The sequence below is a fragment of the Mustela putorius genome, unplaced genomic scaffold, assembly GCF_011764305.1.
Source record: "Mustela putorius furo isolate JIRA1106 unplaced genomic scaffold, ASM1176430v1.1 tig00003845_pilon_pilon_pilon, whole genome shotgun sequence".
NCBI classification, from domain to species: Eukaryota; Metazoa; Chordata; class Mammalia; order Carnivora; family Mustelidae; genus Mustela; species Mustela putorius.
Genome location: NW_025421998.1, coordinates 13,865,644 through 13,877,462, shown reverse-complemented (window position 1 = coordinate 13,877,462; position 11,819 = coordinate 13,865,644). Strand labels below are relative to the sequence as shown.

Below are 11,819 nucleotides of genomic sequence, written 5' to 3'. Positions count from 1 at the left end.
CCCCGACAAGTGAACACATTTAAATGTATTCTGAGCAAGAACTGTCCTCCTTGTCCCTTTGAATAATGTTTGGTGGCAAAGGAGAAAAGGGGCTCTGGGATTTTCTCCAGCAACGGCTGTCGCCTGCCCCCTATAGGACACACAGCATCTTGGGATCCGTCTGGCCTGCTGGTGCTGGCGAGCCTGTGTCTGTGGGGGACTGGCCTGGCAGTGGCCGGTGTCTGTGATTTATGTTTTGCACCCAAACAGAGGGGATGTGGAAAAGTCCTCTCCACGCTCCGCACTTGAAAATACCCAGGAAGAGGGCTGGTGAGGGGCAGGCGGGGGGGACCTTCCTTCAGACATGGAAACATTTTTCTCCAAACCCCTGCTCCTCTGGGCACGTTTGCCCATGTCTGGAGACGTTCTTGGTCGCCGGATGGGGAATGGAGTGCTCCCGGCAAATAGAGGGTATGAGGCCGGAGGCGCTCCTTACCCCTCGTGGGATGGCCCCTAACAATCGGGTACCAGCCCCCATCATCCCACCGTAACATGACCCTTGAGAGTGCTGTGTGGGGTGGTGCGACGGCTCCCAGCAGGCGCCAGCTGCTTCCAGCGGGGAGGCTGTGCAAGCCTCTGAAGTTCCGAGGGCCGAGGTCCCTCGGTGTGGCCGGTGAGACGCCCATTCCGGAACACCGTTCAGTAAACACGAAGTGGGCAGGACGTGGAACTCTTAGGGGACGTGCTCCGTTCGTCCCCGGCCATCGGCAACGGGTTATTTCAACGTCTCCGGACGAACGAGGCCTCTTCAAGTCCCCGCGCACCAGGCGGCTCCCGGAGCGCGGCGCGGACCCTCCGCCGTCGGTGCTGCCGCGCTCGTGCCGCAGCCGCCTACGTTCGTACCCGCACGGGCAGTGGCCGGCCCGGGAAGCCCCCGCAGGCCGGGCCCAGGGGTCCTGGGTGCACAGGGACGGCCCCCACCAGGGCAGTGGTGAGAGCCAGCGCGGGCGAGCGGCCTTCACGTCCCTGCAAGAGCCTGCAGAGGGGCGTCCCTGCGCTTCGCTGTGGGGAGCTCACGAAGGACAGCCCGGCCCCGTAACTCAGCCCTCCGAGGGCTCCCCGAGCGCCAGCCTGCGGTGCGGCTCTGCGTGTTCCCGGGAGCTGCCCGCCCGGGACGGCTCCGCGCAGTCCCGGAGGGAGGGGGGAGGGTGAGGATGGGAGGACTCGGGACCCTCCAACAGGGAGGGGGCGGCCTGGGTAGGGACCCCAGGGGGGAAGGAGGAGGTCCCGGTGGGGACGACTGCGAGCCGCAAGAGGGAGGGGCGGCCCCAGCCAGGATAGGGGGGCGGGGCCGGGCTTACGCATACGCACCTGCGCCGCGACGTCTTTTCCCCGCCCCTCCCAGCCCACCCCCTTCGTATTTCCGGCCGCTCCTTTCTGCATCCGGGGCACGAGAAAACCCTCGGTTGGCTCTTGGGCGGTGCCTCGACCAGAACCGGAAGTCGGCCTCGGGCCAGGCGGGGAAGCCGGCGTCCGACCCGTCAGCAACCTGCGGTGGTCCCCAGGGGCGGTGGCTGCGCTGCTCCCTGCGAGGCGGTCCCGCGGGCGGGCGGGCTGCCCGAAGGCGCGGCACCATGAAGCTGTACAGCCTCAGCGTCCTGTACAAAGGCGAGCACAAGGTGGTGCTGCTCAAAGCCGCGTACGACGTGTCCTCCTTCAGCTTCTTCCAGAGGTCCAGGTGGGTGGGCCCGGGCGGCGAGGCCCGGGGGCTCGTGGGAGGCCCGCGGGGTGGGGGCGGGCCCCGGGGGGCGGGGGAGCGTCGGGGTGGTCGGGGGAGGCCCGGCGTCGGACTGCGGGGGGCGGGCGGGGGTTTCGCCCTCCCGCCCTGGAGCGCTGCGCTGGCTCCCTTCTCGGTGTGCGGAGCGGACCTGCGGGGAACCCTCGTCCTTTGGCCCCAGGAAGGCTGACGCTGCTCTGGACGGCGTTTTCGTGCTCGGTGTCTCCCACGTTCCCGTCGTACCACCCCGGGGGCTTGGAGGGAAGCGCGGACCGCCCAGGTCCGCCCGCGGCCGTGGTGAGCTGGCAGGTGGCGGCCCGGGAGCGTGTGTTGTCAACCTGCGCCTCCTTCCCCGAGATTCTGACCCCGGCGTCCGCGGGCCAGTGTATGTCCTCCGATGGGGTTTTCCCCGTGGCTGGGTCGGAGGCGCTGGCGCGCCCCGTTTTATGGGGGAAGTCGTGCGGCCCGAGAAACTGTACCACAGCCGGCCCGGATGCAGACCCTGACTCCCGGGCTTTTCCCGGTTGAGTTTGGCGGTGCGAGGGCCGCGTGCTGAGGGTTTGCAGGCGCGCGACCTGTGGGCTTGCGGGAAGCTGTGTGTGAGGAAGGCCGCGAGCGCTGGGCCCGCTGCTGGGAGGTGCGGGGCGCCTGGGCGCCGCCCCGGGGGTACCCCGCAGGTCTGAGTCCGGGACGCTGCCCTCTGGCTCCGTCCTCACTGCTTCTGGGCAGCAGTTCTCTTGCTCTTTTTGTCAGAGAGGGGGATGCGGGGGGCCCTACGGGCGGCTCCATCCCAGGCTCCCGGGATCATGACCTGCGCCGAAGGCTGGCGTGTCCCCCACGGGGCCCCCCAGGCGCCCCTGGGAAGCAGTTCTTGATCAGTGTCGTGCTGGCGGTATGGAAAACCGTTTCTGTTGTCCTTCCGTGGAAGCGGTTGGTTCTTTGGGAGCTTCAGGAGGTCTTGTGCAGATTTGCCGCTTTCTCTCTCACGCCCTCTGCTCCGTTCTGGCCGCTCTTCCTCTGGGCTGTCCGTGTGTCCCGAAGGTGCTGGGCAGTTGCAGCATGAGACCTTCGCCTCACTGCTCCGGGATACCCCTGCCAGCTCCAGACCACGGGCACCAGGTGCACTCAGAACCTGGCTGTGCCCCCACTGGCGCCTGTTACCGCTGCAGCAGTCCAAGCTTCTCGCCTCCATTCTTCTGCCTGGCGGCAGCCGGACCCTAAACTCCAAACCTGCAGATGGGTTCCCAGCTTTTCTCGCTGCTTGTTTGAGAGCTCCTGCCAGGGATGTAAACCCCAGTGTCTGGGCGCGGCTGTGCTGGGACTCCGCCTCCGCTCCGTTTTACTGCGGGGCCTGCCTCACCCGGAGGCTCTCTCCGTGGGGTGAGTTTGAGCCCATCACGCTCTCAGGGTGACGCTGGGCCCCAGCTGTTGTGCTAAGTGCTGTGTTCCCCTCGCTGCGAACTTGGGTTTTGTGAGTGGGGCGTGGGGCAGGGTGTGCGGGTCCCATGGTTCCTGGCCGGACGGACACTGCGCGGCTGGAGGTCTCCTCTCTTCAGCGAGGGGGGCTGCCGCAGAGTCTTGAGAGCCCCCGTTCCTCCGGTCGAGCTGTCGTCACCTGTGGTGCTTCCATTCTGCCGTCTCTCTGCTGGGCCACGAGTGACCTCTTCTCTCTCAGCCTTTGCACAAGTCACCTCCTCTTCCTTGTTGGCCGAGCAGTGGCCTCTCAGCGTCCCGGGGACGGGGTGTCAGGATGAGCCAGCGTGGCCGCGGCTGTACCCCACTGTGACCCGCTCTCACGGTGGACGCTTGTCCCAGCACAGTGTCGCGTGCGCGGGGCCGGCCCTGGATGTGCGCGCTGACTTCCGCTTCTCCGTGCTCTGGCCACAGCGCATGGAGCCGCCCGTCGGGCCCCCTGCATCCCCCTCTCTGACAAAAAGAGCAAGAGAACTGCTGCCCAGAAGCAGTGAGGACGGAGCCAGAGGGCAGCGTCCCGGACTCAGACCTGCGGGGTACCCCCGGGGCGGCGCCCAGGCGCCCCGCACCTCCCAGCAGCGGGCACAGCGCTCGCGGCCTTCCTCACACACAGCTTCCCGCAAGCCCACAGGTCGCGCGCCTGCAAACCCTCAGCACGCGGCCCTCGTACCGCCAAACTCAACCGGGAAAAGCCCGGGAGTCAGGGTCTGCATCCCGGCCAGCTGTGGTACAGTTTCTCGGGCCGCACGACTTCCCCCACAAAACGGGGTGCGCCAGCGCCTCCGACCCAGCTACGGGGAAAATCCCATCGGAGGACATACACTGGCCCGTAGGAATCTCCATGAGGCTCGAAGCCGGTTGTCCTGGTCAGCAAGGTAGCAGACAGGTGTGGCTTGAAGAGCTTCGAGGGTTTCTGGCTAAACGGTGTCTCTTGTTAGTCCCTGAGGTTGGGAGGGAAAGGAATGAGACCCAGAAGCAGCGGCCCCTTGGTGTCTGTGCTCAGAGGTCACCTTCCATGCTGCTGGGGACGGGGATGGGGAGAGGTAACGTGTGTTCTGTTCCTTAGCGTTCAGGAATTCATGACCTTCACGAGTCAGCTGATCGTGGAGCGCTCGGCGAAAGGCAGCAGAGCTTCTGTCAAAGAACAAGGTAGGAGGACCTGCTGCCTGGTGCCTGCGCCGCGCCTGTCCCTTCCCGCTTCGGGCAGCCCGGGGCCCCCTCACAGGCGTGCCCCACGCAGGGGCTGCCAGGACCGCACTCCTCTCAGGCCTCCTGCTTCTGCTCGTGCTTGCTCCTGCCGTCAGCAGCCTCCCCGCGTGCTTCTCCTTCCACCTGTGGCGGGCGCTTTGCAAACCAGGCTTTCCTGCCATCGCACTGGGAGTGCGTCCTGTGCTCCCCAAGTTTTGGACCAGGAGTCCAGAAACTCGTTGTTTTCCTCTTGGCTGTCGTTCACATCTTCGTAATTCAGGTTTTCTGTAAGCATCGTGAGGCTTTTCTTGGAGAAGCGTTTGTGACAGAGACGACTCAAGAAGGGCAGCTGTGTCACATAGATCGTGAGAAGCTCACTCTGCAGAGACCAGGGCCACGGCCCTGGAGGCCACATGTCAGTGATGAGATGTGTGTTACACCCCGGGGGGAGTGGGGGTCCCCTGTGCATGCTCTGCGCGGCCTCCCTGTCCTGCCCAGGAGATGGGACCGTGAACACGGACGTGTAGTGGGTCACTCCGGGCAGGTCTGCCTCCCCGCGGCTGGCTGAGAGCCTTGTCCTCCAGCATGCACCCGGCCGCTCCAGTCTGGGGCGTGCGCTCCCACAGCACGCTGGCCCCTTGCTTACTGGAGATGTAGGCAGAGCCCAGACAGTGGCGGCGCCAGTCTTGTCCTCCTCAGCCTTGCCCTCATGTACCGTTGCCCTCCTCCGACTCCAGAACTCACGACCTCTCCCTCTCCTCTCTGTTCTCCATGGTTGGCAGCAGCTGTTCTGTGCGAGCGTCATCAGGACGGGGAGGTTCTCCTTTGTCAGCTGTGACCCTTCTGTTCCTCTTCCCCTGGGGGTGTAGTCAGCTGTGTCCTGTCTGAAGAGTTTTGAAAGTGAGAAAAATTCATACCAGGGATGGGACCTGTTTCCCGAAGTGCTTGTACAGACAGAACCTTCGGATAATTTGATGATGATCTCAGGCTGGCAGGGCTAGGTTTTTTGTAGATGGACCTTTTGTCCCCTCCTCTTGCATCTCCTCTCCCCCACTTCCCCCTCTACCCCATCACAGGAGCAGACCTGATGCCCCGAGAGCTGATTTCCTGACGTGGGGCTGCTCTCGGGACTTTTAAGCAGCTGGAGGCTGCTGGTCTTACCCAGGGTCTCCAGCTCGGGGCCAGGCCAGAGCATCTGCAAGCGGGCCAGCGCTGGGGCTCCAGAATGTAGCAGAAAGGCACCTGGGACTGCTTCCCCTCAGTTGCTTTCTGCGCCTGCGGTGGCTCCTTTAGAGCCTGCTTGGCCCGCCAGGCCTCTGGACACCTACTTGTACTCAGGTGGTGTTGGGCCATGCCGGTGCCCGTGCTCCCTCCTGTGCTGTTCTGCGTGAGTCGGACTGAGCCACCAGGCAAGGGCTCAGCATTGTGACACTTTCACGATTGCTGAAGATGTCCCAAGTCCTCACGTCATCCCGTGCACTTCTAACTTCTCCTTAGAATACCTGTGCCATGTCTATGTACGAAACGACAATCTCGCAGGAGTGGTCATCGCTGACAGCGAGTATCCATCCCGGGTGGCCTTTACCTTGCTGGAGAAGGTGAGTTTGCGGTGTGGCCGGGCTGGCCTGGGACAGGCAACGGTGGACGGTGCCTGAGGTAGAAGGGACGGAGTTATGTGTCCAGAATCAACCCATTTTCAGCGTTTCTTCTTGCTCTAAACAGAGAGATGGCCAGGCATCCCTTCCCAGCGTCCTTTTCTGGCACTGGTTTCTGCCAGTGTCTGGGCTTGTGGCCCTGGTGGCACTGCGACCTGGCCACTCTACAGCAGCATTGCAGTTTCCTTCTGGGCTGGGGCCTGAGGTCGGCTGTGGCTGCACCTTCAGCCCTGGCCACTGCTCTGGCCGCTCTAAGGGCTGCTGCCTTCCCCACTGGTGACTGTTTACTCCCAGCCACAGCCGACTCTGCACTCTGTCCTGTGACCACCCCAGGCTGCTCCTTTCCCCCATGTGGGTGTCGCACCACCATGGGGCTCAGTGCTGTGGTGCTCGTCAGAAATATCTTGAGGATGCTGGCCTCCGGCCTCCCTAAGCACCAATACATTCACCAGCACATGAGATGTGCTGATTGCTTAAGTCCGAAGGATCTAGCTCCCTTTTCAAAGAGCTGTTCTGGAAGATGAGAGTGCAGGGACTTTTCCTCTTAGAACTGCGGAACCTGGTAGAAGGGAAAGTCTGTAGGTTAATATTCTGTTGCTCTTGTTTTCTTCCAGAGGAGATCGGGGTGAGGTTGGGTACACTTTGTTTTTAATTGCCAGAAATCTTCAAACCTTGAGCCTATGTTTGCCCTTGGCCCTGAGTTGTTCTCCTCCTCTCTCGGGCTCTGTGTTCAGGTCCATGTGGCTATGGGATGGGCTCCTTTGTCGTGCAGGTACTGGACGAATTCTCCAAACACGTGGACAGGATAGAGTGGCCAGTCGGATCCCCTGCTAGCATCCACTACACGGCCCTGGACGACTACCTGAGTCGGTACCAGGTAGGTGGGCAGAAGCCCCCAGGAGCGGGCCTGCAGGTTGTGGCTCTGGGCGATCTCCCAGCAGCCTTGGTGTCAGCGTCCCCATGAAACACACAGGGACTCTGAGACCTGGACCCCGAGCTCACGCGGGCTTTCCGGAAACTTCTCTGGGGTGTGCGTATGCCGCCTGCGGTTTGTGACCTTGGCAAACTGTCTGGCTCCCCGGTTTGAGCTTTGTTTCTGGGTGGTCATTCTACTCCTGATGTTTTTGGCTCTTCCCTAGAACCCGCGAGAAGCCGACCCCATGACTAAAGTGCAGGCCGAGCTGGATGAGACCAAGATCATTCTGGTAAGTGGGGGCGGGAGCGAGCACCCCCTGGAGCCAAGTGTGGGAGCCGCCCGGCGCGCAGTCCAGGCTTGGGTTTGGGGCTTTGGGGGCATCCTCATGCAAATGCTTTGTTGGAAGGGGTGGTTGCCCCCCTCTCCCCGAGTGTCTCAGGCCACCCTGAGTTTGTGCTGCCTGCACCCATCTGGGTTCAACACCACTGTTGTATGAGGACCCCAGCCGAGACCTGCTGTGGCCTTGATGCCTCCCTGCTGCGACGGTCTCTGTTCAGCGGCTCCCTGCCACTGCTGACCCCCGCCGTTTGTCTCTGAGCTCAGCAGGCGCCTCCTTGCAGGGTGGGGGCTGTGGGGGCAGGAAAAACCGCCTATGTTCACTAAACACAGACCTGGGGTCCTCAGTCCCGGTCAGAAGGGCAGGAAGCCCGCATCTTGCCTGTGCTGTGCTCGGCTACAACTGCTGCTTCAGCTTCTCTTCTCTCTCTCTCCCTCTCTTCTCCCTCCTCCCCCTCTCTCTTCGTCTACCCCGCCTCTGGCTCTCCCCCCTCCATCTCCCCCTCCCTCCATCTCCCCTCCTCCTCACCCTCTCTCTCTGTCTCCCCTCTCTGCATCTACCCCCTCTCTGGCTCCATACCGCCCCCCCCCCGTCTTCCCCCTTCTCTCCCCTCCTCCCCCCTCCATCTCCCCTCTTTTTTCCCCCTTCATTTCTCCCTCTCTCTGTCTTCCCCTCTCCATCTCCCCTTCTCCTTCCCCCCATCTCCCCCTCTCTCTCTGTCTACTCCTCTCTTCCCTTCTCCCCCACTCCTCCTCTCCCCCCGTCTCCCCCTCTGTCTCTCCTTCTCTCTCCGTCTCCCCCTCTCTCCATCTCCACCCCATCTCCCCCTCTCTCTCTCTCTCCCTCTCCCTCTCTCTTCTCTCTGTGTCTGTCCTCCTCCCCATCACTCTCCATCTCCTCCTCTCTCTCCTCTCCGTCTGTCCTCTTCTTCTCTCTCTCCGTCTCACTTTCCATTTCCTTCTCTTTCTCTGTTTCTTCCTCCCCTCCCCCGCCCCTGTAACCTTGAGCTCTCTTTGGCACTCGCTGTGTCTGTTCTTGCCTTGAGTTTGGTCCTGTGGCTTCTACCTCATCACTGGTCCCTGGCTTCCCACCTGGCACCAGTGTGTCCGTATAGTAGCCACTGATCTGTGGCTCTTCCACTTACCATCCCCCAGTAGCCCTCAGGAAAGCTCTGGAGTCAGGTGCACACTCCCTGGCACAGTCCCACAGCCCTGGGGCCTTTCTCTTTCCTACATGGCACCCATCCCAGGGCCCCACATGCAGCTCTCCCGGATGCCACTACGTGGTCATGACTGGCACACACATCTCCCAGCGGGCGTGTGAGCCCTCAGGACTGGGCGCTTGTCCTTACCCACCCCGCTCCCGGCATGTGGGACACCTGTGCCCAGGCCCCAGCAAGCCTTGAGTGAGTAGAACTAAAGCCCAGCAGAGGCGCCCAGGAACCGCTGCTGGCTCCTCCGGCCCCGCGACATGCTCAGTACTGCCTCCTGGAGTCAGACGCCGGCCTGGGCGGGACCCAGGAAGCAGTATGCTGTGGACACCGTGCACTGAATGACACAGTTTGGGGACTTCGGATTGGGAGTGAGGTGTGAGCATGTTGAGGTGTCTCCGTGTCTCTTCACGGGCTTCTCTGTATCCTTGCTGAGCTGCAGCCCTAGGCGCCCCTCGGCTGCTCCTGCTCTCCAAGCAGGAACGGCAGGTGTGGTGCGGCGGCCCTGTGTGTCTGCAGAAATGGGCTTGCTGGTGCTGCCCTGTCCGTGCGCATGTCCATCTGGTTCGCTTCTTGTGCCGGCAGCCAGCATCCTGGAACTCTGTAGATGGGGCTGGTCTCGCGCCTTTCTCCCAGGCCCGTTCCTGTCCACGTGCCTCGGTTTGTGCTCCTTGCTCCGAGGAAGCCCGGTGGCCTCGCGGTGCTGCACGACATGCATCCGCGCACGGGCCCTCTGGGGAGCGGAGGGGGGCAGCGTGTTCAGTGGGAGTCCGCGTGTGGAAGCATGGCTGTAAGCACGGTGCTCTGAGCCTGTGCTGGGTCCCCGGGCCGGGCTCTGGGTCCTGCTGGTCGGGGCTCTTGATGCTCATGTGGCGGGAGGAGCCCATGGGAGAAGCACTTCCCGTGGCCGAGCCTGGGGGGCTCGCATCCGCCTGCTGCGCCAACGGTGGGGCGCCCGTTTGTCTGTGTCCAGCACAACACCATGGAGTCTCTTCTGGAACGAGGGGAGCGGCTGGACGACTTGGTGTCCAAGTCCGAGGTGCTGGGGACGCAGTCCAAAGCCTTCTACAAGACAGTGAGTGCCAGCCGTGCTTGTGCTTGCTACTGTGCACGTGCCCAGGGACACTCCGTGGCACAGGGTTGCGGGGGGGCGGGCCCGGCAGTAGCACGTGCTCCCTCGGGCGCCGCGGGAGCGGGAGCGGGCAGGGGCAGAGGCCAGTCCCAGCTGCTCCTGCTGCCTGCTGCCTGCTGAGCGGTGGAGCCTCCGGGCCTCGCGCAGCGGCCCTTGTGCCTGTTTCCCTGGGACAGAAGTGGTTCGCTGGCGCTGACCACAGTAGGGCTGTGCGTCCACTGGTGCTTTCCTGGGAGCCTGGGAGGAAGGCGGCCAGTGGGGCTCGGGGATCCACCAACCTGCTCTCTCAAAGCATTCTCGCGACGTGCGTGGGGGCAGGTGGCGCTGCAGGACCCGGGGTGACACAGCATCATGCTCCGTCTGCCGGGGGTTCTCTCAGTACCCCCAGCCCGCTCCGCTGCCACTGCCTCGTGGGGTACCCTCCCGTGGGTCACTTCCACCTCTCCAGCCCCAGTGTATTTCTGTCCAGGCTCGGAAACAGAACTCGTGCTGTGCGATCATGTGACGGCAGCCCGTGGAGGCCCTCGTGCCCAGCCGGCCTGGCCGTTAGCGTCAGAACCGCAGTCCCTGGAGAAGCAGAGCCACCGTGGAGAGACCCGCGTGGGGACACATTTTCACTTGGGAGCTCCTGGCAGGAACTGAGGGGTTGTGGAAGGGCCTGGGGCTTGGGAACATTCAAATTTACATGTCCGGTGATTTTTGAAAAGCTCGTTTGAGGCCCCCAATGGCGTGTTCTTGGGCCAGATGAAACCATAAATTCAAATGACTCACATAGATGCTGCAGGGCTTGTCTCTAACCTGGGAAAGCGACCAAGGTGAGACCCTGGGGGAGGTCGGAGCCAGCCTTGTGGGTCCTCAGCCCGCGTGGGGGCTGTGTTTGTGCGCTATGTTCACACTGCAGTAAAGCCGGGGTCACCCCGGCTGCAGGGCTGAAGGAGCAGAGCGACCCCGAGGGCTGGGGCTGAGCAGGCCAAGATCCGTGTTGGGAGGAGCCCGGCCGCACCGACTTCGAGGCTCCTTTGCACTGGACCTGGGTGGACTGCTCACTGAGGGTGCTGCCCACCCCCGACGTCACACGGAGATGCCTGTGGGCGGTGGGGCAGCCATGTCTGCCCCGACTCACAGCTTAGCCTCGCCTGCCCAGGTCACAGGCACCAGTACGGCCTCTCTCCACCCTTGTTCACCCACCTCTCTAGCAGCGAGACCCTCATCGTGACCACCTGGGGCCCACGTGCCTTAGCAAGTGGCCTTTGCTGTGGCCACTGTTCCTAGCCACCAAGGCCAGGTACCAGCCATTCCGAGGATTCCCAGTGCCCCACATGTGACCTGACCCCCAGCCTGGCCCCCACAGGAGCACTGCTAAGAGCCCCCCCACCCACCCAGTGGCACAAGCCCCAGCCCTGAGCCCGTGTCCTTGGGCCCCACTGCCATGTTACAGATCGCCTCCCCACGTCCTGCAATGCTTCCTGAGGAGTGAGCTCGTGGTGTGCCCTGGGACCTGGTCCCCGCAGGGTCCCATCCTCTGGGGTCCTTCCCTGAGCATGCTGATTCTTGGCCTACCCAAGAGGTCCTGCTGCCTCTGCACAAAGTGCCAGGCCCAGAATTGGCTTGGACTGTAAGGTGACATCTACATGCTTCTGAGGACCCCGACTCCCCACCCCAGCAGGTTCACGCACTGGTTATCGTCCCGCTCTGGGCCCTGTGCTGGTCAAAGGAGTTGGCCAGCCCTGAAGGTAACCCGCCCGAGGTACTCCCTGGAGTGCACAGACCCAGCCTGCTCACTGGTGCCCAGGGGGCTGTGACCTCTCCTTAGGAAGGATGTGGTGTCTGACTCCTCCAACTTGGGAGGCTGCTGGGGAGGAGCTGGTGTGGAGGCACGGGTCTGCAGGGAGGACCATGGGGAGGGTGACGCAGGCTCACGCCTGAGCTGGCGTTTCCCCAGCCCCTGTCGTGGTCTCGTGTGGAAGCATTTGGCAAAGGGTGTGTTTTAGTAACTGTCGCCTGACTTCTCTGTTCTATTTGAAAGGTTCTTATCTGGATAAAGTTGTCTTTTGAAATTCCATAATAGTTTTCTGCTTTGTTCGAGTCTCAGGGACCCCTCCTTATGTGCAGCTGCGGGGTGCAGGGCATCCTGGGGCAGCGCCTGGGTTCC

The 11,819-nt window shown here is 62.9% G+C and overlaps 1 protein-coding gene across 1 annotated transcript; it reads left to right on the top strand.

Annotated features, from left to right (window-relative positions):
- The first annotated feature begins 1,462 nt into the window (after nucleotides 1–1,462).
- YKT6 (YKT6 v-SNARE homolog) lies at nucleotides 1,463–11,729 on the top strand. The gene is made up of 7 exons (XM_045089616.1): nucleotides 1,463–1,717; nucleotides 4,296–4,378; nucleotides 5,915–6,015; nucleotides 6,845–6,949; nucleotides 7,212–7,277; nucleotides 9,509–9,610; nucleotides 10,137–11,729. The coding sequence occupies exons 1-7, from the start codon at nucleotides 1,614–1,616 to the stop codon at nucleotides 10,170–10,172; spliced, it is 597 nt and encodes a 198-aa protein (XP_044945551.1). The 5' UTR covers nucleotides 1,463–1,613; the 3' UTR covers nucleotides 10,173–11,729.
- The last annotated feature ends 90 nt before the right edge of the window (nucleotides 11,730–11,819 follow it).

Excerpts from the sequence above, each read along its gene's own strand:
- YKT6 (XM_045089616.1), top strand. The coding sequence starts at position 1,614 with ATGAAGCTGTACAGCCTCAGCGTCCTGTACAAAGGCGAGCACAAGGTG. Across the intron at positions 1,718-4,295 it reads AGCTTCTTCCAGAGGTCCAG|CGTTCAGGAATTCATGACCT; the intron begins GTGGGTGGGCCC and ends TCTGTTCCTTAG. Across the intron at positions 4,379-5,914 it reads AGCTTCTGTCAAAGAACAAG|AATACCTGTGCCATGTCTAT; the intron begins GTAGGAGGACCT and ends ACTTCTCCTTAG.